The sequence below is a fragment of the Ranitomeya variabilis genome, chromosome 6 (assembly GCF_051348905.1).
Source record: "Ranitomeya variabilis isolate aRanVar5 chromosome 6, aRanVar5.hap1, whole genome shotgun sequence".
Taxonomy (NCBI): domain Eukaryota; kingdom Metazoa; phylum Chordata; class Amphibia; order Anura; family Dendrobatidae; genus Ranitomeya; species Ranitomeya variabilis.
In genome coordinates this window covers 286,192,773-286,219,015 of record NC_135237.1, presented here as the reverse complement: position 1 = coordinate 286,219,015, position 26,243 = coordinate 286,192,773, and the positions used below count along the sequence as shown (strand labels likewise).

General features: G+C 44.3%; 1 protein-coding gene across 1 annotated transcript in view; it reads right to left on the bottom strand.

Moving 5' to 3' along the window:
- The window catches only part of MYO10 (myosin X), a 243,549-nt gene that overhangs the window by 80,005 nt on the left and 137,301 nt on the right, over nt 1-26,243 (bottom strand). The window contains exons 9-17 of the mRNA XM_077269704.1: nt 23,434-23,537; nt 13,706-13,835; nt 13,411-13,529; nt 13,073-13,219; nt 12,381-12,481; nt 12,224-12,290; nt 11,040-11,132; nt 8,387-8,455; nt 7,180-7,262 (exon numbers count right to left, since the gene is read on the bottom strand). Coding sequence (XP_077125819.1) covers nt 7,180-7,262; nt 8,387-8,455; nt 11,040-11,132; nt 12,224-12,290; nt 12,381-12,481; nt 13,073-13,219; nt 13,411-13,529; nt 13,706-13,835; nt 23,434-23,537 — 913 coding nt within the window. The remainder of the gene's footprint in view (nt 1-7,179; nt 7,263-8,386; nt 8,456-11,039; nt 11,133-12,223; nt 12,291-12,380; nt 12,482-13,072; nt 13,220-13,410; nt 13,530-13,705; nt 13,836-23,433; nt 23,538-26,243) is intronic.

Genomic DNA, 26,243 nt, shown 5'->3' with positions numbered 1-26,243 from the left:
GAGGAAGAGACAGTAGGGTCTCTGTCGGGGGTGGGATCCTGACAGAGGCTTGGCATTGAAAAGAACGCAACGGGTCCGCGCCAGCTCCGGGAAGCGGCGGGACCCACCTGTGAAGTGAACTCTGGAGGTGCCATTGGACCGGCCGGACTTGCGCAGCCTGGTGAACCATATTCCGGACTGAGGACTCAGAGATCTCCAGTAAAGAGGTAAAGAGACTGCAACCTGGTGTCCTCGTTATTTACCGCGACTTGCACCCCACTTATTGCACCGGATGTCCCCCACCAACATCCACACCTATTATTCACTGTGCGCCCCACGGCAGGGTCACGGACCGGGGCCTAGCCGCCGTGACAACCCCCAGAAGCAGAGACTCGTAGGCCCGGTACCGGGTACCCCTCGGCCCTGCGGCGGTGGGGGCGCTTCAACTTGGCGTCACGAACAGGATCTACTTAAGCCTGAAGAATCAGGTCATGTGTGCCTTGGAACTGTGGTCTACTGTGTTAGGACTGTATTATGTTGCAAAGACTGTGTCCCGACATTCCCCGCCAAAACCGCCGCCATTATAACACTATGTGGCGCGCAGGGAGCATGGGGCGTGTCTTCGTGGGCGTAGCTTGGAAGAGTGGCGCGAAGATGGAGCCCGCCCCTCACCGATATTACTATGTCCAGAGAATATGCCCATCAAGGAGAAGGGCCCGCCTCCTAGTGTGGGATGGTGGAGGAGAGAAAGGCCGCCCTCCGGACGGGGAGGGGCAAGAACTTCTGGGCACCACGAGGCAGAATCCGATTGGCAGCATGGAGCGCGGAAGTCACCCCGGGGAGGGAGAGAAGACCCGTGCCGGGTTCTACCAATGGGAGCTGGCGGAGTCCATACCAGGCTGCGCTAACCAGGAAATCCTCGGGGCAGAAGTGGAGGAGCTGTGCCGGCAGTTCCGGAGTCTGTGCCAGCGAGCAACCACCCCTGGCGAGGAGCCGCCCCCGCACCAGGTATCGGCCCTGCAGCCGACAACGGAGGAGGCCGACACCGGGGGTGCATCGGAGGCAGGTAACCGCGCCGATCCCGGCGTGGCGATTGAAGAGCCCCAGCTGGTGGATGTAGACTCACCCCCACCACAACCACCCGGGCGAGTGTGTAGCCGCATCGAGTGCGAGAGGCCCTGGGAAACTCTGCAGACGGCCGATCACCCCCTACGGCCCATCAAACAACCCACGCAGCTCCAGGGAGAATGGGTAACCTTCAAATGGACCCGTGCGGCCACTACCAACCTGATGGGGTTCCCAGGGGATGCCCAAGAAGAGGGGGAGAGTATCGAAGTCATCCGCCAGCGGGAGTACCGCCAACAGCTGCGCCAGCAAGAGGAAGAATGGGCCCGCAAGAAGGAGCTCCGGCGTCAGGCTGAGCGAGAGAAGGACCTTCAGAATAAAGCCCAAGTCAGGCAAGTTGCAGAGGAGAACTGGGGGCCGCAGCGCTATGGCGTGATCAATACCTTCCGGCTGCAAGGAGGTTGGGGCTTCATTAGGGAGCCCGGTCTTGCCTTGGAAGTGTTTGTAAACCGGCGGGATGTAGAGGCGCACCTCATTGAAGGACACCCAGGCCGGGATCTTTACCCAGGAGACCGGGTTCGGTACACCCGCCACTGGGGGGACAAGGGGTGGTATGCCCTGCACGTACGCAAATACAAGCCGGAAGTGACCGTACCATCCTCTGATGATTCCTCAAGGCCGGCGGCTATTGCCCCGATTTCCCTGTGCGCCAAATGCCTGCGGGCCATCACTCCAAGGAGAACCGTGAGTACCCAGACCCCTATCCAGGGGGCGGACGCCCTCTATGTGGTGGCGGGGGGAGACCGGTACTCGCGGAAGCCGCCTCCAGCTTTAGAAGAATAAACCTCGATACCCTGAATCTGTAAATAGTTACTGTTCCACTACTTTGTTGCTAAACCCGCTCAGGGTAAACTCTTAAAGGGATCCCTTTGTTGACCCGGGATCCCTATTGTTTTTGGTTGTTTTCTATTTTTCTACGTTATTTAAAAGAACTGCTGAAATCATGAACAGTGCATGATCCGAACTCCTTGTATATAGTTGCACCTTATTAAAGGCGCTCCCTACTGGTTTTACTTTAAAAAGGACTCTTTGTGAAGATACCGCACTGGAACCTTTGCTGAGTATGGACTGGTAGCTGGAGAAGATACGCTACCTCACAGAGACTTGGTCCTCTCTTAAAGGGGATGTTCATTTGCCGCATTTTGATAGTAATATTGCTTAAGACAAGTAGCAATAACGTTGATGAAGAGAAAAGTGATGATAATGTTGTACAAGAAAAGTTATATGTGTTTAACTGGTTAAATGTGAAGAAATATTGATAATTGTTGTGAAATTGGATTTTGGGCTCCCCCGGTGGCCACTGGTGGAATTGAACTGGTGTGCATCATCCTCTCTGTTCACCTGTTTCCATCAGGATGTGGGAGTCGCTATTTAGCCTTGCTCCTCTGTCACTTCCATGCCGGTCATCATTGTAATCAGAAGCCTTTCTGTGCATGTTCCTGCTGCTAGACAACTCCCAGCTAAGTTGGACTTAGTCCTTGTTTGTTTTTGCATTTTGTTCCAGTTCACAGCTGTAGTTTCGTTTCTGTGTCTGGAAAGCTCTTGTGATCTGAAATTGCCACTCTGATGTTATGAGTTAATACTAGAGTCTTAAAGTAATTTCAGGATGGTATTTTGATAGGGTTTTCAGCTGACCATGAAAGTGCCCTTTCTGTCTTCCTGCTATCTAGTAAGCGGACCTCAATTTTGCTAAACCTATTTTCATACTACGTTTGTCATTTCATCTAAAATCACCGCCAATATTTGTGGGGGCCTCTGTCTGCCTTTCGGGGAAATTTCTCTAGAGGTGAGCCAGGACTATATTTTCCTCTGCCAGGATTAGTTAGTCCTCCGGCCGGCGCTGGGCGTCTAGGGATAAAACGCAGGCTACGCTACCCGGCTACTGTTAGTTGTGCGGCAGGTTTAGTTCATGGTCAGTTTAGTTTCCATCCTTCCAAGAGCTAGTTCTTATGTTTGCTGGGCTATGTTCTCTTGCCATTGAGAACCATAACAGTTTGACCGGCCTAAAAGGGTTAAATTAATTGACAGAGAAAGGAGAGAAAAGAGAAGTCTGCTGAAGATTTTTTTTTTTTTTTTTTTCCTCAGTTCTGAGTGTGCTTGTAATTGAATCTCTTGCAAGTCTGCCTATATTGCAGCCTTTCTCTCTCTCTCTCCTTCTAATCCTGGAATGGCTCTGTGTTCACCTGTTTAAAATGGATATTCAGAGTTTAGCTGCAGGTTTGAATAATCTCACCACGAAAGTTCAAAACTTACAAGATTTTGTTGTTCATGTTCCTATATCTGAACCTAGAATTCCTTTGCCTGAATTTTTCTCGGGGAATAGATCTTGCTTTCAAAATTTCAAAAATAATTGCAAGTTGTTTTTGTCCCTGAAATCTCGCTCTGCTGGAGATCCTGCTCAGCAGGTCAGGATTGTGATTTCTTTGCTCCGGGGCGACCCTCAGGATTGGGCTTTTGCATTGGCTCCAGGGGATCCTGCGTTGCTCAATGTGGATGCGTTTTTTCTGGCCTTGGGGTTGCTTTATGAGGAACCTCAGTTAGAACTTCAGGCGGAAAAGGCCTTGATGTCCCTATCTCAGGGGCAAGACGAAGCTGAAATATACTGCCAGAAATTCCGTAAATGGCCAGACCGAGCGGACGAATCAGACCTTGGAGACATATTTGAGGTGTTTTGTGTCTGCAGATCAGGATGATTGGGTTGCTTTTTTGCCTTTAGCGGAGTTTGCCCTCAATAATCGGGCCAGCTCTGCCACCTTGGTGTCTCCCTTTTTCTGTAATTCGGGGTTTCATCCTCGATTTTCTTCTGGTCAGGTGGAATCTTCGGATTGTCCTGGAGTGGATGCTGTGGTGGAGAGGTTGCATCAGATTTGGGGGCAGGTAGTGGACAATTTGAAGTTGTCCCAGGAGAAGACTCAGCTTTTTGCCAACCGCCGGCGTCGGGTTGGTCCTCGGCTTTGTGTTGGGGACTTGGTGTGGTTGTCTTCTCGTTTTGTCCCTATGAGGGTTTCTTCTCCCAAGTTTAAGCCTCGGTTCATCGGCCCGTACAAGATATTGGAGATTCTTAACCCTGTGTCCTTCCGTTTGGACCTCCCTGCATCTTTTTCTATTCATAATGTTTTTCATCGGTCATTATTGCGCAGGTATGAGGTACCGGTTGTGCCTTCCGTTGAGCCTCCTGCTCCGGTGTTGGTTGAGGGCGAGTTGGAGTACGTTGTGGAAAAAATCTTGGACTCCCGTGTTTCCAGACGGAAACTCCAGTATCTGGTCAAATGGAAGGGATACGGTCAGGAGGATAATTCTTGGGTGACTGCCTCTGATGTTCATGCCTCCGATTTGGTCCGTGCCTTTCATAGGGCTCATCCTGATCGCCCTGGTGGTTCTGGTGAGGGTTCGGTGCCCCCTCCTTGAGGGGGGGGTACTGTTGTGAAATTGGATTTTGGGCTCCCTCGGTGGCCACTGGTGGAATTGAACTGGTGTGCATCATCCTCTCTGTTCACCTGTTTCCATCAGGATGTGGGAGTCGCTATTTAGCCTTGCTCCTCTGTCACTTCCATGCCGGTCATCATTGTAATCAGAAGCCTTTCTGTGCATGTTCCTGCTGCTAGACAACTCCCAGCTAAGTTGGACTTAGTCCTTGTTTGTTTTTGCATTTTGTTCCAGTTCACAGCTGTAGTTTCGTTTCTGTGTCTGGAAAGCTCTTGTGATCTGAAATTGCCACTCTGATGTTATGAGTTAATACTAGAGTCTTAAAGTAATTTCAGGATGGTATTTTGATAGGGTTTTCAGCTGACCATGAAAGTGCCCTTTCTGTCTTCCTGCTATCTAGTAAGCGGACCTCAATTTTGCTAAACCTATTTTCATACTACGTTTGTCATTTCATCTAAAATCACCGCCAATATTTGTGGGGGCCTCTGTCTGCCTTTCGGGGAAATTTCTCTAGAGGTGAGCCAGGACTATATTTTCCTCTGCCAGGATTAGTTAGTCCGCCGGCCGGCGCTGGGCGTCTAGGGATAAAACGCAGGCTACGCTACCCGGCTACTGTTAGTTGTGCGGCAGGTTTAGTTCATGGTCAGTTTAGTTTCCATCCTTCCAAGAGCTAGTTCTTATGTTTGCTGGGCTATGTTCTCTTGCCATTGAGAACCATAACAGATAATGTGCTCTGAGAAGAAAAAGGTGAAAGATAGAAGAAGGATGCAGTGGACCCGTAGAGATAGACGTGGTGTCCAGCATGCATAGTAGACAGAAAGATAATGAGAAGGCTAATGTTCGATAGAAAATGTTTTTGATAATGCTGATAGATAGTTAGGATAGAAGGTAAACCCTGAGTCCTCATAGGAGTCATGTAGAGATGGCTCAGTGCTCTAAAACTGAAAGTAATGTTATGTTCTATACTGTGTATAGTACTTGAAAAGGCAGTAGGCCCTGGCTGAACGGGGCGGTCCTGTAACAGAAAGGAGAGGCAGTAGGTCTGGTGCCGATAGGACAGGCGGTCCTGCAGATTTAAAGAAGGAGAATGAAAAAGTTAAAATACCTTATAATGTGATTATAGGAAGGTCTTTAGTGGATTAAGAGTGTATGTCCTTAAAGGCAAAGTTAAATTATTGGTCAACAATTTTTGCACTTAGTAGAATACCCGGTTGGGTAAGAAAAGTTAATTATAGCATGTTGCTATGATATTTTACCATGTTTGTAACGTTCAAGTGTTCTCACCTCCCATAAAGGGAAGCTCTGTTCAAATATGCTTATTGTTATTGCACTCAACAAAACTGTATGTCTTTTTGCTAACTTGTATTGTTGTTTTCTTCCCAGTCCCGGAGTACTGTGTTTAACCAGGGGGGAGTGCAGCGCCCCAGAGTCCTGGTCGTTGCAGTACTGTGGCTCCGCCACTATGGGGAGCTACGGTGCGTCCGATGGCACTGAAGGAGTTCATCTGATCAGGTATCACAGACACCAATACATTTCACAGCTGGGCCTCCGGGGGGAGCTAAGGGTGCTATTCATTAGGCCACTCCCCACCATAGTGGGTAAACTGGGGGTCAGGCAGGAAGTTAGATGAGAAAGCTGACTGCATTGGACGAAGCAACACCTAGTGGCAGAGGGTGTTGTGGAGGAAGAGACAGTAGGGTCTCTGTCGGGGGTGGGATCCTGACAGAGGCTTGGCATTGAAAAGAACGCAACGGGTCTGCGCCAGCTCCGGGAAGCGGCGGGACCCAAGAAAGGACTAGAAGCGAGATAGATTGTGCTGAGTGAGAAACGAGATCAAGCAATAGGAGAATACCAGTAGGGGTCGTGCTGTAAGACCGGAGCAACATCCTACTGAGGCGCACTACCGGTGGCCGGAACGCCGAGGGAGTATTACAATAACCAGCTTCAAGCAATACTCTAAACAGCGGCAGGACAGTCAGTTTAAGGCGGGCTGTCTAACACATATCACCTATGAAGTCTTGGGAGGCAATTGCGGGAGAGGGGCGTCTCTAGGGTCCCGGAAGAACTCCAGGCCTATCCGACAAACGGGTGCCGTTCTAACTGTAACATCAGGAAGGGACGGAAGATTAGAAGAACATCATTTAATCGAGTTGTGAGGGAACTTAAGAAACAGACACAACGGTTGTGGGGTACTTTCCGTAAGCACAGCAGGGAAGGACTACAACACATAGCGCTAAGAAGGAAGGCACCGATTTCCACCTGTGAAGTGAACTCTGGAGGTGCCATTGGACCGGCCGGACTTGCGCAGCCTGGTGAACCATATTCCGGACTGAGGACTCAGAGATCTCCAGTAAAGAGGTAAAGAGACTGCAACCTGGTGTCCTCGTTATTTACCGCGACTTGCACCCCACTTATTGCACCGGACGTCCCCCACCAACATCCACACCTATTATTCACTGTGCGCCCCACGGCAGGGTCACGGACCGGGGCCTAGCCGCCGTGACAACCCCCAGAAGCAGAGACTCGTAGGCCCGGTACCGGGTACCCCTCGGCCCTGCGGCGGTGGGGGCGCTTCATATATATACATATAAACATGGATCATTCCAATAATACTGGTACAATGTATATAAGAAGAGCAATGCCCCTTACCTGCTTTCACGTAAAAGGTTGAGAAGGTCATCTCTAAAAGTGTCCCTGTTCTTTTCCAAAGTACCTCTGACATCATACAAGACCTTTTAATTGGAACAGAGGACATCATTGTACAACTAGATAACCTTAGTAAAATATTAATTGAAAAGTGACTACATAATCTGATTGTAAATCACAGTGACATGTAAAAGTTTGGGCACCCCTGGTCAAAATTACTGTTATTGTGAACAGTTAAGCAAAGTTGAAGATGAATTGATGTCTGAAAGGCCTAAAGTTAAAGATGACAAATTCCCTATGTATTTTGGGCAACAAAATATATATATTTTAATTTTTTTAATAATTACAAAAAAGAAAATGGGCCAATGCAAAAGTTTGGGCACCCTGCATTGTTAGTACCTAGTAACACCTCATTTTGAAAGTATCACAGCTTGGAACCCTTTTTACAGCCAGTCAAGAGTCTTTCAATTCTTGTTTGAGGGATTTTCATCCATTCTTCCTTGGAAAATTCTTCAAGTTCTGTGAGATCCCGGGGTTGACTTGCATGCACTGCTATTTTGAAGTCTAGCCACAGATGTTCAGATCAGGGGACTGTGAGGGCCATTGTAAATCATTCAGCTTGGACCTTTGAGGTAGTCTGTTGTGGATTTTGATGTATGTTTTGCCATCCTCTTTTCTTCTTCAACTTTTTTACAGACAGTGTTATGTTTACATCAAGAATTTTGTTGAAATGTCATTGAATCCATTCTTCCCTCTACCCGTGAAATGTTCCCCGTGCTATTGGCTGCAACACAACCCCAAAGCATGACTGATCCATCCCTATGATTAAAGGTTGAGGAAATGTTATTTTCCTAAAATGTTGTGCCTTTTTTTCTCTTGGGACTTCTACTTTAACCTAAATCTCCAAGGGTGCCCAAGCTTTTGCATTGGGCCCTTTTCCTTTCTACAATTTTCAAAATGAAAAAAAAAAAAGACTATTACTATGAATAAATATATATAGCCTAACATACAAAGAAAATGTGTCATCTTTAACTTTAACCCTTTCAGAGATCATTTCATCTTAAACTGACTTAACTGTTCACAATAACAGTAGTTTTGACGAGAGGTGCCCAAACATTACATGCCACTGTAGATATTGTCATCTTATGGTGTCAGACCCTTGTATTCTACCATTACGGTCACTTACACATAACAAAGAAATGATAGTTACCTCTCCAGCATAGTGCTTTATACCAAAGTTGTGAACGGCAACTCTTGGCTTCACATAAAAGGAATTATTCTATAGAAAATAAAAATACACAACAAATTAATGCTAAAGAAACAGGAAACGTTTCAAAAAACGTATATGTAACAGTTGCCTATAGGAAAATATAATGATATAGTTATGTATTAATAGTGGCAGTCATAACAATACAATCATTGGGAATCGTCATAATATATCTGTAAGAAGAATATTTTGTCTCTCTAGTGCCACCTATGGGTGGTTACCCTGTAAATCAATATCTGACTCATTAATTCGTTAACGAGATCTAATGAACATTTTATTCACAGGTTGCATACAGGGTGTATGGGAAGAGCTCAGCAGCTGAGAAGGCTCAGTATCGGGCAGAAGTTGGCTGCATTACTGTACATACACAGCATCTGCCTGTAACAGCAGCAACCAGATCTATCTCTGATTGCTGCTGATTAATCATTTAAATGACAGTGTCTATTGCAATGAGCTGCTGGATTACCATAGCAGCTGGGGTCCTACTAAAAGTCCCCATGGCTGCCATTTAAGTCCACCTTTGAAGCCCTGTCTCGGGCTGTTTCATAGGAGAAGTCAATTACACTATATACTACAATACAGTAGTATTGCAGTAAACAGTATGAGTTAATGATCGCAAGTTCAAATCCCCTAACTACAAAAAAACTGTAAAAATTAAAACACTAAAGTTGTAAAAATATTCTAAAACATATAATAGTTTACATCAATCATAAAAAAAAATAATAATTAAACATATTTGGTATTGTCATATCTGATCTATCAAAGCATAAAGTTATTTAAATCGTAAGATACAAGTAGAAAAGAGTTTAAAAAACTGAGCATAATTGCTGTTTTTCGGTTGCCGCACTGCCCCCAATAAAGTAATAAAAATCGATCAAAAAGTCATATGTACACCAGAATGATAACTACAACCTATTACGCAAAAAAGTAGCCAACCTGCCTGCCTGTACATGCCTTTGGGGGTGTTCATCTTACTGGCAGATTCAGATTAATGGTCAAAACAGAATTTTGGAGTAGCTGCCTGTACATGGCACTAGGGAGCAAAATTTCTTTGTTCTAGAGAGGGTTCTAAGTAGTAACATTTCTCCTTGCCCAGCTCTGGCATGTCAAGGTAAGGAGGCTTATTCACTGTGCAATGCTCCTCTGGGAAATTTAATATGCAAATTGCCTCTTCAGAGAGAAAGAGGTGGTGCTAGAGTTCAAGTCCTCTTTCTCTCTGAAGAGGCAAATTTCATATTTCTTCTAGAGAATCCTTAAAATGAACCTGTCAGCAGGATTGTGCCCAGTAACCTACAGACAGTGTCAGGTCGGCGCCGTTATACTGATTGACATGATACCTTGGGTGATGAAATCCGTCTTGTGGTTGTTGTTTAGTCTTTATTTTCAGCTTTGAGTTAATGATATGCTCGTGCTCCGGGGCGGCCTGTGAGCGGTCTTCATGTCGTGCTCTGATTAGGTATTCATAATGCAGACTGCTGACAGGTCACTGCTCCTTCACTGACCTGCCCCCTATTTTACATAATGAATAGTATATATTGAAAAAAAAATCACCTGCAGCAGGCAGGCGCTGGCGCCTGGACTGTAGCATGATCGCATGTGTAATGTGCAGTTAATTATTTTTTTATGGTATACATTAATTCATTTAAAAAAACAATCAGTCTGAAAATGTCGCCAGCCGCGCCATCTTGCTAGCGGAAAAAAAATCCCTCCTCCAAGTGCAGTATGAGCTATCGTGATCGCCGATAGCTGCTACTGCACAGGTGCCGCCATCTTGTTATAGAAAAAAAAATTCCTCCTCCAAGATGGCGCTGCCGGCGGCTGCACAGTTGCAGCTATCGGATTGCCAATAGCTGTTACTGTGCAGGCGCGGCATGTGCCATTTTCAAACTGATTTTTTTTTTAATGAATTAATGTATATAATAAAAAAAAAAATGAACTGCACATTACACATGCGATCAGGCTGCAGGTGATTTTTTTTTCAATATATATAATGTTCATTATGTAAACTAGAGGGGCAGGTCATTGAGGGATCAGTGTCCTGTCAGCAGGCTGCATTATGAGTACCTAACCAATAATACCTAATCAATAATACCTAATGAAGACCCCCCACAGGCTGCGCTGGAGCACAAGCATATCATTAACTGAACATAAAGATGAAACAACAACCACAAGATGGAATTCATCAACCAAGGTATCATTGAAATCAGTATAAGGGCGCTGACCTGACACTGCCTGTAGGTTACTGTGCACAATCCTGCTGACAGGTTCACTTTAAAGAGAATCTGTCTCCAGGTTTTTTTCCCCATCTGAGAGCAGAATGATGTGGGGGCAAAGACCCCCTCACCCCCAACTCACAGATACCATCTACTGCAAAGGCCTCTGTAGGCATCAGCGAAGTACAGAAGATATTAGGGGGCGAAACAACATTATATGACAAATATCATAGCTTCTTCTGATCTCTATGAGGAGTTGGACCCTGAATAGTTAATTCATTCTTTTTAACACATGGTCTCCATGTCCTAGCATTACCCTATACAAATTACATATATAGTAATCTGCTAAAGAACCAACACAGAATAGTAAAAGTAAAACGTACCGCATGCTGGTTGTGCAACTTTTCCAGTAAGGTGCTATCAGTGGCTTTAGGGAAGTAGCTTTCTTCATTGATTAGAGCTAATAATCCCAGTTTCTGGTAAAGCAAAACATGCGCAAACAGTCAGTGATGTCATCCATGGAGCTTCTTCCTACATGCAAATATCGCTTCCTCGTCTGAGATCTATCTGCAAAGTTTGCTTAGCAGTTATGGTGCAGAAAGTTCTTAGCACATGGAATATCCTATTTACCATGCTGTAAGCACCAGTTAGTCCCATTCAGGTTTCATATACCCATTCGTTTACACAGATTGGTACCACAAAGAATGGTCGATTTATGTTCTATGTTAGAACAGTTGGTTCTCATAAAGAATAAGAAATGTGTCATGGTTTCATAACTGACTGTGGCCTAGGGACGCTGTGAGTGACAGCTCAGCCGCCCTATGGGACCTGGAATGTGCAGGACTGTTGGTTGTCAGTGCCAGTCCATTCATCCAATCTAATCCTGGGGAGTGCTGGGCTGTCAGCGTTTTGAGTGGCAGCCCTGCTGCTCAATCTGGTCTAGCCTACGTGTGTTTCTCCAGGTGCAGCCTGTCCTCTAATGATTTGCTAGGTATTTAGCTGGCTTGCTATGAGCAGCAGATTGTCAGTTGTAGTTTTGCTTTAGTTAGGTGTGCGTGCTTGCTCTGTGTCTGACTTTTGATCTTGTGTATGACCTAGGATCTGTAGTGACAATTCTCTTGGATTATGCCTTCTGCTTTTGACGCTCTGACTTCAGGTATCTGACCCCGGATTTGGCCTCTGACTATCCGTTTGTTGTACTCCCTGGTTTTGATGTACCCTTCTAGCATTTGACCCTGGACAATTTCCTGACCATGACTTTGACTTACCCCTCCTGATACCTGACCTTGGACCTCCTGACTAACCTGTATCATGGCTTGCCCGTGAGTAGTGACTCAACGTCACAAAATCTGTTCTATTTATAACATTTAAAGGGGGATCACTAAACAACAACTAAAATTTGTCTCGAGAGAGACAAAATGTTACCCTCAAATTACTATTTACTTATTTTCCCGCATGGTGTAAATGTGAGGGTATCTTCCTAATTGCTTTGGGCAATTCATGACATCATTAATAAGTGAGTGATGTCATGAGCTGATCGTAGCCATCTGAATCAGAACAGACTTACCTTTTCTATCAGGTCTAAGCACTCCCCATTATCCGTCCAGTTAATGTCTTCCCACACAAGTCCCTCTCTACAGCAAAGGTAAAGGTACAAACAAGATGTTATAAATTTGTATTGTATGTTTGCTGCCTTCTATAGTTGACCGGGCTCTGACTCTCACCTGCTGTATTCTAGCTGCTCCAAGGAAAATATGTGTTTATTGAAGTATTCCTGCAGCTTCTCGTTGGCGTAGTTTATACTGAACTGTTCAAAGCGATTCACCTGATACAAAATGCCAGATAAAATAGATGCAACACGTAGAACTATGTCATTCATTCTTGTTTTTCTAAGAGTATACTTACATTTAAACATTGTACAGTTTACATATAGCTATGTTATAGACAAGCATGTCGGCTGAACTATGATTTCAGCTCTGGAATATACCGTAATACAGGCTTTAAAATGTGATGATCAGTAAAAGAAAAGTAATGCAATCTTTTCAAACAGTACTCAGTTTTTTTATAATTGTAAAATGCTGTCTATTAATGAGCATATGCTTTAACTCTTTCACTGCCAAGGAACTAATATGATGGTATCATAACAAAAGAAAATTCTAACTTCCAAATGGTACAATGTTCATTAGTCTAGATGCTGTTATTCGTTTGAAGTTTGGTAGCTGAATCAAACTTTTTAGTTTCTGGCTCGGTGCTGCCTATAGAGACCACAGGACAGGGGTGGAGGGAGGAAATAGTATATAACAATGACTCTTTATGCTATCATCCCTTTACTAATCAGGAGGTATTGTATGGAGATGGATGAGAACCAACAGCAACATGAAGGCACATAGGGAAAATGAAGGGACATGTGCAATACCTCAAAATTTTCAAATCCAAAGATGTCTAGAATGCCAATTGATTTGAAATCATTTTTTCCTTTAACCCGACTGTTGATCTTCCTGATTACCCAGGTAAAGCATTGTGAGTAGAGAGCCATGGCCACGGAATCTCTGCTGTCTATAGCCTGTGGTAGCACATGAAACAATGGGGGTTAATACAAGGCATGTTACTTTCATCCCATACACATGACTACAAGATAGGTACAAGAATTACATACAACAAGAAAAGTCACCCTGGATTTTGCAGTGGTTTGCAGTATAGTAAATATTTTCTATCTTCCTCCCATTGAAACATGCTAATGACTTGGGAACTTACTTGTTGGATGCTGAGCGGTGTAGAAATCTCCTCTCCCCTGAGGATCATGGATCTGTGTGTTAGTGCTTCTGTTAATTGCTCAGAGTCCAGCCCCAGCAAATCAGCAGTCCGCCCTAGTGCTGGTTATAAAATAACATCATGTCATCATTAGTGATGAGCGAATATACTTGGTGGTCTCCGAGTATTTGTTATTGTTCGGAGATTTAGTTTTCATTGCGGCAGCTGAATGATTTACAGCTACTAGCCAGGCTGATTACATGTGGGGGTTGCCTGGTCGCAAAGACATGGTTCTTACCTGTCTTTGTAGAGATTTGTGCTCCGCCAGCAGTTATAAAATCTATGTTTCCAAGGTGCAAAATCCCAGCAAGTAACCTAAAAACTTCACGGACATCTTCAGACTTAAATTTCATGACTTCCATAGCAGTCTGCAAAAATGGAAATGTTACAGAATCATGTAAATAATCAATAAAAGTCTAAGCAAAAACTAAATAAAGCTTGGGTTTGACTAGGTCCAAGTGAACATTAGAATTATTGTATTCAGGAAAGTAGGTCTCAGATGTTTGTGAGACACCACAGGTCACTGATCTATTGGCTCATCATGACCTGCCCAATTATTTGTCAGGATTTAATACGATCCAGGGGATAAGGTCTTAGCTGAGCTGCTGGGGGGTTCTGGTTATCTGTCCTTATTCATACAGATTTCACTTTCTACTGATAGATCCCAGCTAAACTGTGTTAGGTTGGAGATCAGATTTAAGTGAAGTATCAACTGACAGTAGATGGGATTGAGTTCACCCAGAATAATGCTTGGTAATGTAGAACTTCCCTCATCTTAGAGCTTTCCCAATTTATGATGTTGAAACTAAGATCTCAGGATTTGTACCACAGCGTGTCCAGCATGAAGACGAACACAAATGCCACAAACATCTAAAGCATGCCATCAGATGACCACATCAGACATAAGGGCTTTCTCCTACCTTCTGGGTTATACCCTATAGAGCAGAGGTCCCCAACCGCCGGTCCGCGGACCAGGACCGGGCCGTTGGGGTTTTTGAGCCGGTCCGCGGCGCCGCTGACAGCTACTTTAGCGGCTAAACACGCCGGTTGTGCGGCCTCCATTTTGTCACACTCCAGCGCCGCAGCGTTCGTCATTCCCCCTTTGGTGGGCGGCCGTGGAGTTCGGGCGGAAGTCTCCTCCCCCTCATCCGCCACTCCCTCCTCCCATCTCCCGCTGTACGAGCAGGGCGGGCGGCTTCCACAGCCCGCCATGTATTTCCGGAGTCACCATGGGTGCCTGTGCGTGTGTGCGGGAACAGCGGGCTGGGCCCCTCTGAATGAAGGTATTACCGGCGGTAATTTTGTTGATAGGATTTCATGAAGTGGCCATGAAACTTAATAAATAACAAACTCAGCTCTGCTACATCAGTAAAAAACCAATTGATTAATCATTAATCAATTGGTTTTTTACTGATGTAGCAGAGCTGAGTTTGTTATTTACTGTTTGTTACTCATGTGCTCTCAAGAGAAGTTATCGGTCCACACTGCACTGATAAAAGTACCACAAAGCTTTAGCATGAGGCCAGATGTAGCAGAGAGGAATGTGTCACTTGTAGATTTCATACACAGAGTGATTCATTTGTCGGGTTTATGAAACACTGAACACAGATGTAGCAGAGCTGATGGTGTCACAGCAGAGTACATTCATTAATGTACTCTGCTGTGACACCATCAGCTCTGCTACATCTGTGTTCAGTGTTTCATTAACCCGACAAATGAATCACTCTGTGTATGAAATCTACAAGTGACACATTCCTCCGTGCCGGAGGAAATGTTATGGAATGATCAGGAAACTGTCAAGGAGCGAAAGAAAAAGAACAAATCCAGCCCTGCTACATCTGAGTTACAATATTATTAGTGAACCATCACACAGCAGAGGGTTCGTCATAATGTATCAGTGCAGGATAGTGGTCTCTGACCTATCGCTTGTGGGACTATAACAACCAGCATGCCTAAATAGAAAGTCAAAAACATTGATTACTGGTAGTATGTGTCGCACAGCGCCACTCTCTGGCGGAGGCTGGTACAGCAGGTGATGATGTCTTCTCTCCTTTTTAGTGTATAAGTATGCACTAAGCTCCATCCCTCCATAACCCCACCCCCATATGACCAAAGCCCCGCCCCTGCCCCACCCCCACCGGGCCATGGAAAACTGGTCTTGCTTAAAGCCGGTCCCTGGTGCAAAAAAGGTTGGGGACCTCTGCTATAGAGTATGCCTTGTTGACAGATTCTCACATATTTTCCAGTCTAATGATATAACTTAAGCATGTCCAGAACACATTGTACAAAGTTATCCTGGTATGTTAGGCAATGCTATTGTGAAAGTGTGTAAAATATAATTTAAAGTGCAATTATGTTCATTTTTATTTCATAAATTAATAATACACATGAAATTAAGACACTTTGGAATATATCTTATCAGAGAAATCTGCTTCTTTCTCCGCCAGGACTGATTGATCATTTTCATAATTCTCCATTCTCGCTTGAAATCTGTATTCAGTGAAGACAGATTGTTACATGACTGAGAGAGAAGATGCCGGTCCCTACTGATAATGTTCTATGTAGAGGGAAAGATGAGGAGGAAGGAGCTAGAGCTCTTCTCTCTTCCCATCTACATAGAAGCATATCAGTAGGGACCGGCATCTTCTCTCTCAGTCATGTAACAATCTGTCTTCACTGAATACAGATTTCAAGCGAGAATGGAGAATTATGAAAATGATCAATCAGTCCTGGCGGAGAAAGAAGCAGATTTCTCTAACAAGATATATTCCAAAGTTGCTTATTTTTGTATGTACTATTGATTTATGAAATAAAAATTAATATGACGGTTTCTCTTAAACACGTCTGACACACATTAATGTTCAGAAGCCAAAGAGCTGATTCAGGAAAATAAAGGCATTAAAGCAACATTCCTTGGCTTGTAAGTCATGAAGCCATCTCTTCTCAGAGCAATCTGATAGCATTAAGAAATATTGGATACAAGAGAATATACCATAAACAACCTAGGAAGATGTTATTAACACAGTATTCAGGATTTTAATAAAGTAACATTAATGGGAGATTATGCTAGAGATGAGGACACGGATTACCAGCTAAATGGGACAGGACGCCCGTGCAATGTTATGGGCTGTGTTACTAGTGCAAAGATTAAAATATGATAATATATAAAAATATTCATTAGTATAATCTGCATTTAATTTTAGTTTTTGAAATATTAATTATTCAAAGATTCTCTTTGTCTTTCATTGCTTGGCTACAATTTGTAATTTTGTTATTGTATCTAGTAAACCAGAAATACACATGGGCAACATGGTGGCTCAGTGGTTAGCACTGCAGCCTTGGAGCCTTGGTCCTGGGTTCAAATCCCACCAAGGACAACATCTGCAAGGATGCAAGGGGTTCTCCCCGTGTTTGTGTAGGTTTCCTCCAGGTCTTCCGGTTTCCTCAATCCAAAGACATACTGATAGGGAACCCTAGACTGTGAGCCCCAATGGGGACAGAGATGATAATGTCTGTAAAGCGCTGTGGAATTAATTGCGCTATATAAGTGGGTAAAATAAATAAATAAAAAAGAAATGTTCAGTCTGGGTTCCCGTTGTAGGCATTTATTTCCTTATCAGTAATAAAGGGAGTTAAAAATGTGCTGAACAAAATGAACAAAAATGTAACGCGTGCACATGCTTTAATATTGAAATCAATTAGAGTCAGTGCAAATGTATTCACACATCCCATCCCATTGGCTATGACAGTGCTCTGTGGGGCTGCATGGGAGCAGGAGAACTGCCTGAGCATCCATGACTCTTCTATTGGTCCAGTGCAACTTCTCATGTGCGACACTCTGCAACGATGACATAGTGCCAGGCCGGCTAATCAACAGAGGAGCTGCGGATCCTGGCAGGTAAGAGGTGGTATTCCCGCACATGGGCAGTGGCTACAGATTAGTGTCGGAATGGAAAGGAAAAGTGAATAGATTGACGCCAGCTCTAGAATCAATACATACAGTAATAGATTTAAAGTGATCTTCTTACCATAAACAAGAGTCAGACCCCCACTAGTGCATAATACGGAGGAACGAAGGAGCCACAGCAGTCGGTACAGCACCAAATATCCCCAGATAGAAAAGGCACTTTTCACCTTAATACTCGAAACAATACCCTACTGTTTTATTGTAATTACAACACAGCACCATTCATTTTTAAAAAGCTGTGATTTACTGTAAATTACCATTATTCTAGGCATTATTCCTTACTGACTGAGACCCTTGTAATATATCCAGTCATTACATGTATCTATTATGTGTAGACTCATAAATTCAGATGTACCAAACATTAACTTGACAATTTCAATGTTTTTTTTTCATTATCATGGTATTTTTCCGTATCATGGTATGTAATGTGTTAACCCCTTCCCGACCCATGACGCCATGTAGGCGTCATGAAAGTCGGTGCCAATCCGACCTGTGACGCCTATGTGGCGTCATGGAATGATTGCATCCCTGCAGATCGGGTGAAAGGATTAACTCCAATTTCACCCAATCTGCAGGGACAGGGGGAGTGGTACTTTAGCCCAGGGGGGGTGGCTTCACCCCCCCTCGTGGCTACGATCGCTCTGATTGGCTGTTGAAAGTGAAACTGCCAATCAGAGCGATTTGTAATATTTCACCTAAAAAACTGGTGAAATATTACAATCCAGCCATGGCCGATGCTGCAATATCATCGGCCATGGCTGGAAACACTTATGTACCCCCCACCACCACCGTTCTCCTCCCCGGTCCTCCGTTCGGTGCTCCGCTCCCATCCGTCGTCCTGTCTGCTCCCCCGTCCTCCTGCCTGCTCCCTCCGTGCTCCGATCCCATCCTCCGATCCACCCCCCATGCTCAGAACCCCCCCCCACCTCGTACTTACCGGACCTCCCGGTGTCCGTCCGTCTTCTCCATGGGCGCCGCCATCTTCCAAAATGGCGGGCGCATGCGCAGTGCGCCCTCCGAATCTGCCGGCCGGCAGATTCGTTCCAGGTATAGTTTGATCACTGTTATAAACCTATCACAGTGATCAAAATAAAAAAAATAGTAAATGACCCCCCCCCTTTATCACCCCCATAGGTAGGGACAATAATAAAAAAAAGAAAATATATTTTTTTCTTTTTCCACTAGGGTTAGGGTTAGAACTAGGTTTAGAACTAGGGGTAGGGTTAGGGGTAGGGTTAGGGCATGTGCACACAGTGCGGATTTGGCTGCGGATTGGCCGCGGATCCGCAGTGGATTGGTCACGGATCTGCAGCGGATTGGCCGCGGATCCGCAGCGGATTGGCCGCTGCGAATTCGTAGCAGTTTTCCATCAGGTTTACAGTACCATGTACACCTATGGAAAACCAAAGCCGCTGTGCCCATGGTGCGGAAAATTCAGTGCGGAAACGCTGCGTTGTATTTTCCGCAGCATGTCAATTCTTTGTGCGGATTCCGCAGCGTTTTACACCTGTTCCTCAATAGGAATCCGCAGGTGAAATCCGCACAAAAAAACACTGGAAATCCGCTGTAAATCCGCAGGTAAAACACAGTGCCTTTTACCTGCAGATTTTTCAAAAATCGTGCGGAAAAATCTCACACGAATCCGCAACGTGGGCACATAGCCTTAGGGTTAGGGTTGGAATTAGGGCTAGGGTTGGAATTAGGGCTAGGGTTGGAAATAGGGTTAAGATTAGGCTTGTAGTTAGGGTTACGGATAGGGTTAGGGGTGTGTTGGGGTTACAGTTGTGGTTAGGGTTGGGATTAGGGTTGGGATTAGGGTTAGGATTAGGGTTAGGGTTGGGATTAGGGCTACGGGTGTGTTGGGGTTAGGGTTGTGGTTAGGGGTGTGTTGGGGTTAGGGTTGTGATTAGGGTTATGGCTACAGTTGGGATTAGGGTTAGGGGTGTGTTGGGGTTAGTGTTGAAGTTAGAATTGAGGGGTTTCCACTGTTTAGGCACATCAGGAGTCTCCAAACGCAACATGGCGCCACCATTGATTCCAGCCAATCTTGCGTTCAAAAAGTCAAATGGTGCTCCCTCCCTTCCAAGCCCCGACGTGCGCCCAAACAGTGGTTTACCCCCACATATGGGGTACCAGCGTACTCGGGACAAACTGGCCAACAACTATTGGGGTCCAATTTCTCCTGTTACCCTTGCAAAAATAAAAAATTACTTGATAAAACATAATTTTTGAGGAAAGAACAATTATTTTTTATTTTCACAGCTCTGCGTTATAAACTTCTGTGAAGCACTTGCGGGTTGAAAGTGCTCACCACACATCTAGATAAGTTCCTTGGGGGTCTAGTTTCCAAAATGGGGTCACTTGTGGGGTGTTTCTACTGTTTAGGCACATCAGGGGCTCTGCAAATGCAACGTGACGTCCGCAGACAATTCCATCAAAGTCTGCATTTCAAATGTCACTACTTCCCTTCCGAGCCCTGACGTACGCCCAAACAGTGGTTTACCCCCACATATGGGGTATCAGCGTACTCACAACAAACTGGGCAACAAATATTGGGGTCCAATTTCTCCTGTTACCCTTGTGAAAATAAAAAAATTGCTTGCTAAAACATCTTTTTTGAGGAAAGAAAAATGATTTTTTATTTTCACAGCTCTGCGTTGTAAACTTTTGTGAAGCACTTGGGGGTTGAACGTGCTCACCACACATCTAGATAAGTTCCTTGGGGGGTCTAGTTTCCAAAATGGGGTCACTTGTGGGGGGTTTCTACTGTTTAGGCACATCAGGGGCTCTGCAAACGTAACATGATGCCCGCAGACCATTCCATCAAAGTCTGCATTCCAAAACGTCACTACTTCCCTTCCGAGCCCCGGCATGTGCCCAAACAGTGGTTTACCCCCACATATGGGGTATCAGCGTACTCAGGAGAAACTGGACAACAACTTTTGGGGTCAAATTTCTCCTGTTACCCTTGGGAAAATTCAAAAATTCTGGGCTAAAAAAAATATTTTTGAGGAAAGGAAAGACATTTTTTATTTTCACAGCTCTGCGTTATAAACCTATGTGAAGCACTTGGGGGTTCAAAGTGCTCACCAAACATCTAGATAAGTTCCCTTGGGGGTCTAGTTTCCAAAATGGGGTCACTTGTGGGGAGTTCCTACTGTTTAGGGTACCGTCTCACAGTGGCACTTTTGTCGCTACGACGGTACGATCCGTGACGTTCCAGCCATATCCATACGATATCGCTGTGTCTGACATGCAGCAGCGATCAGGGACCCCGCTGAGAATCGTACGTCGTAGCAGATCGTTTGGAACTTTATTTCGTCGTTGGATCTCCCGCTGTCATCGCTGGATCGGTGTGTGTGACACCGATCCAGCGATGCGTTCGCTTGTAACCAGGGTAAACATCGGGTTACTAACCCCAGGGCCGCGCTTAGTAACCCGATGTTTACCCTGGTTACCATCGTAAATGTAAAAAAAAAAAACAGTACATACTCACATTCCGGTGTCCGTCAGGTCCCTCGCCGTCTGCTTCCCGCACTGACTGTGACTGCCGGCCGGAAAGTAGGGCACAGCGGTGACGTCACCGCTGTGCTCTGCTTTCACTTTACGGCCGGCACTCAGTCAGTGTGGGAAGCAGACGGCGAGGGACCTGACGGACACCAGAATGTGAGTATGTACTGTTTGTTTTTTTTTACATTTACGATGGTAACCAGGGTAAACATCGGGTTACTAAGTGCGGCCCTGCGCTTAGTAACCCGATGTTTACCCTGGTTACCCGGGGACTTCGGCATCGTTGGTCGCTGGAGAGCTGTCTGTGTGACAGCTCCCCAGGGACCACACAACAACTTACCAACGATCACGGCCAGGTCGTATCGCTGGTCGTGATCATTGGTAAATCGTTTTGTGTAACGGTACCCTTAGGCTCATCAGGGGCTCTGCAAATGCAACCTGACGCCCGCAGAGCATTCCATCAAAGTCTGCATTTCAAAACATCACTACTTCCCTTCTGAACCCCGACGTGTACCAAAACAGTGGTTTACCCCCACATATGGGGTATCAGCGTACTCAGGAGAAACTGGACAACAACTTTTGGGGTCCAATTTCTCCTAATACCCTTGGGAAAATAAAAAATTGTGGGCTAAAAAATCATTTTTGAGAAAAAATAAATTATTTTTTATTTTCATGTCTCTGCGTTATAAACTTCTGTGAAGCACTTGGGGGTTCAAAGTGCTCACCACACATCTAGATTAGTTCCTTGGGAGGTCTAGTTTCCAAAATGGGGTCACTTGTGGGGGAGCTCCAATGTTTAGGCACACAGGGGCTCTCCAAACGTGACATGGTGTCCGCTAATGATTGGAGCTAATTTTCCATTCAAAAAGCCAAATGGCGTGCCTCCCCTTCCGAGCCCTGCTGTGCGCCCAAACAGTGGTTTACCCCCACATATGGGGTATCATCGTACTCAGGACAAACTGGACAACAACATTTGGGGTCCAATTTCTTCTATTACCCTTGGGAAAATAAAAAATTCCGGGCTAAAAATCATTTTTGAGGAAAGAAAAATTATTTTTTATTTTCACGGCTCTGCGTTATAAACTTCTGTGAAGCACCTGGGGGTTTTAAGTGCTCACTATGCATCTAGATAAGTTCCTTTGGGGGTCTAGTTTCCAAAATGGGGTCACTTGTAGGGGAGCTCCAATGTTTAGGCACACAGGGGCTCTCCAAACGCGACATGGTGTCCGCTAACGATTGGAGCTAATTTTCCATTCAAAAAGTCAAATGGCGCGCCTCCCCTTCCGAGCCTTGCTGTGCACCCAAACAGTGGTTTACCCCCACATATGAGGTATCGGCGTACTCAGGAGAAATTGCTCAACAAATTTTAGGATCCATTTTATCCTGTTGCCCATGTGAAAATGAAAAAAATTGAGGCTAAAAGAAATTTTGTGTGAAAAAAATGTACTTTTTCATTTTTACGGATCAATTTGTGAAGCACCTGAGGGTTTAAAGTGCTCACTATGCTTCTAGATAAGTTCCTTGGGGGGTCTAGTTTCCAAAATGGGGTCACTTGTGGGGGAGCGCCAAGGTTTAGGCACACAGGGGCTCTCCAAACGCGACATGGTGTCCGCTAAAGATTTTCATTCAAAAAGTCAAATGGCGCTCCTTCCCTTCCGAGCCCTGCCGTGCGCCCAAACAGTGGTTTACCCCCACATATGAGGTATCAGCGTACTCAGGACAAATTGGACAACAACGTTCGTGGTCCAGTTTCTCCTTTTACCCTTGGGAAAATAAAAAAATTGTTGCTAAAAGATCATTTTTGTGACTAAAAAGTTAAATGTTCATTTTTTACTTCCATGTTGCTTCTGCTGCTGTGAAACACCTGAAGGGTTAATAAACTTCTTGAATGTGGTTTTGAGCACCTTGAGGGGTGCAGTTTTTAGAATGGTGTCACTTTTGGGTATTTTCAGCCATATAGAACCCTCAAATGACTTCAAATGTGAGGTGGTCCCTAAAAAAATGGTTTTGTAAATTTTGTTGTAAAAATGAGAAATCACTGGTCAAATTTTAACCCTTATAACTTCCTAGCAAAAAAAAAAATTGTTTCCAAAATTGTGCTGATGTAAAGTAGACATGTGGAAAATGTTATTTATTAACTATTTTGTGTCACATAACTCTCTGGTTTAACAGAATAAAAATTCAAAATGTGAAAATTGCGAAATTTTCAAAATTTTCGACAAATTTCTGTTTTTTTCACAAATAAACTCAGAAATGATCGACCTAAATTTACCACTAACATGAAGCCCAATATGTCACGAAAAAACAATCTCAGAATCGCTAGGATCCGTTGAAGCGTTCCTGAGTTATTACCTCATAAAGGGACACTGGTCAGAATTGCAAAAAACGGCAAGGTCATTAAGGCCAAAATAGGCTGGGTCATGAAGGGGTTAATTGCCAAGTTATAATTTGCTACATTTATAGGCTGTATATGTCATATGTCAACCTACTTTAACTTCGTGAAAGGTCTCCTTGTCACTGATGGTTTCATCTCTGATACATCCGGACTGATTCAAGTAGTGGTATTTCTCTGGATGCAATAAATAAAAAGCCTCTGTGGAAAAACACAGAAATGAATGGTCATTTACAGGTGACACTTTCAGATTGATACGGTAAAGTCTCCCAAAAAAACTTGCATGTAGTTCTCCACAAAAGTGTGGTACCCAGCTAGTGTCACACATTGGTTTCCTCTCCAGTTACTAAACAACAGCATACTTTTTCAGGATGCTGGCTGTATAACAGCACAGCTAAGGCTCTGTTCAGATGTACTTTGGAGCTTCCTCCTCCATCACAATTTTTTCACATTTAATGGGAATAGCACTGAACGCTTGGGTGTGATGATTTCATCATTCACTGTGGCTTAGGGACTCTGTGAGTGACAGCTCAGCCACCCTATAGGATCTGGAGTGTACTGGACTGTCAGTTTCGTGAGTGACAGCCCAGTTGTCCAATCTGATGCTGGGGTGTGCTGGGCTGTCAGCATTTTAACTGACAACCTTGCTGCTCAATCTGACCTAGCCTGTGAGCGTTCCTCTAGGTGCCTCCTCTAATTAATTATTTTCCAGCTATTTAGCTGGCTAGCTATGAGCAGACAATTGTCAACTGCAGCTTTGCTTTATTTGGTGTATGCTTTGCCTATTGCCTCATTCCCTGATCTTGTTGCCGGACCTAGGATTTGTCTTTACTATTTGTGTGTGTTATCCCTTTTGCTCTTGATGCTCTCTGACTTCAAGTACCTGCCCTTGGACTTGGTCTCTTACTATCCATTTGTCTTACCCCTTATCTTGACATACCCTCCTGGTATTTGACCCAGGACTGTTACTTGACCAAACCTTTGTCTTCCCCCTCTGTACTACAAACCCTTCTGGTATCTGACCTTGGACTTCCTGCCTACATTGTCTCATGGCGTGTCCATTAGTAGTGACTCAGCTTCGAAAAGAATCTGACAAATCCGGTATTGGGTTGTGATTTGGATTAAGAATGTAAGTCGCAATATAGACCCGTCGAGAGCTACAGAATATTCTTTAAGGAGATAAATATTTTAATACGTCTCCATTTAAATTGGCTTTTAAGAACCACTGAATATATAAATATATATATATATATATATATATATATATGTATATATATATATGTATATATATAGTACAGACCAAAAGCTTGGACACACCCTCTCATTTAAAGATTTTTCTGTATTTTCATGACTATGAAAATTGTACATTCGCACTGTAGGCATCAAAACTATGAATTAACACATGTGGAATTATATACTTAACAAAAAAGTGTGAAACAACTGAAATTATGTCTTATATTCTAGGTTCTTCAAAGTAGCCACCTTTTGCTTTGATGACTGCTTTGCACACTCTTGGCATTCTCTTGATGAGCTTCAAGAGGTAGTTACCGGGAATGGTTTTCACTTCACAGGTGTGCCCTGTCAGGTTTAATAAGTGGGATTTCTTGCCTTATAAATGGTGTTGGGACCATCAGTTGTGTTGTGCAGAAGTCTGGTGGATACACAGCTGATAGTCCTACTGAATAGACTGTTAGAATTTATATTATGGCAAGAAAAAAGCAGCTAAGTAAAGAAAAATGAGTGGCCATCATTACTTTAAGAAATGAAGGTCAGTCAGTCCGAAAAATTGGGAAAACTTTGAAAGTGTCCCCAAGTGCAGTGGCAAAAACCATCAAGTGCTACAAACAAACTGGCTCACATGAGGACTGCCCCAGGAAAGGAAGACCAAGAGTCACCACTGCTTCTGAGGAGAAGTTTATCGGAGTCACTAGCCTCAGAAATTGCAGGTTACCAGCAGCTCAGATTATAGAGCAGGTCAATGCCACATAGAGTTCTAGCAGCAGACACATCTCTACAACAACTGTTAAGAGGAGACTTTGTGCAGCAGGGCTTCATGGTAAAAAAAGCTGCTAGAAAACTACTGCTAAGGACAGGCAACAAGCAGAAGAGACTTGTTTGGGTTAAAGAACACAAGGAATGGACATTAGACCAGTGGAAATCTGTGCTTTGGTCTGATGAGTCCAAATTTGAGATCTTTGGTTCCAACCACCGTGTCTTTGTGCGATGTAGAAAAGGTGAACAGATGGACTCTACATGTCTGGTTTCCACCGTGAAGCATGGAGGAGAAGGTGTGATGGTCTGGGGGTGCTTTGCTGGTGACACTGTTGGGGATTTATTCAAAATTGAAGGCATACTGAACCAGCATGGCTACCACAGCATCTTGCAGCGGCATGCTATTCCATCCGGTTTGCGTTTAGTTGTACCATCATTTATTTTTCAACAAGACAATGACCCCAAACACACCTCCAGGCTGTGTAAGGGCTATTTGACCAAGAAGGAGAGTGATGGGGTGCTTTTTTGTTAGGTATATAATTCCACATGTGTTAATTCATAGTTTTGATGCCTTCAGTGTGAATGTACAATTTTCATAGTTATGAAAATACAGAAAAATCTTTCAATGAGGTGTGTCCAAACTTTTGGTCTGTACTGTATATACCAGGATGGCGGATAATAGTTCAGAATTGACCACATTTTTTGCGTTCATCTTTTTCTATTTTCCTCCTCTAAAACCTAGGTGCGTCTTATAGTCTGAAAAATATAGTAGGTGGCAAATATCTGATCACAGATCCCCATTAACTTAACTGTACTCTTGCATTCTACATTTCTCTTTGATTCTGCCGTAAATAGAAACAGATTCTTGAAAACTTCCTGTGCTTCATATCTTTATTTTTGTATTTACTGATATTT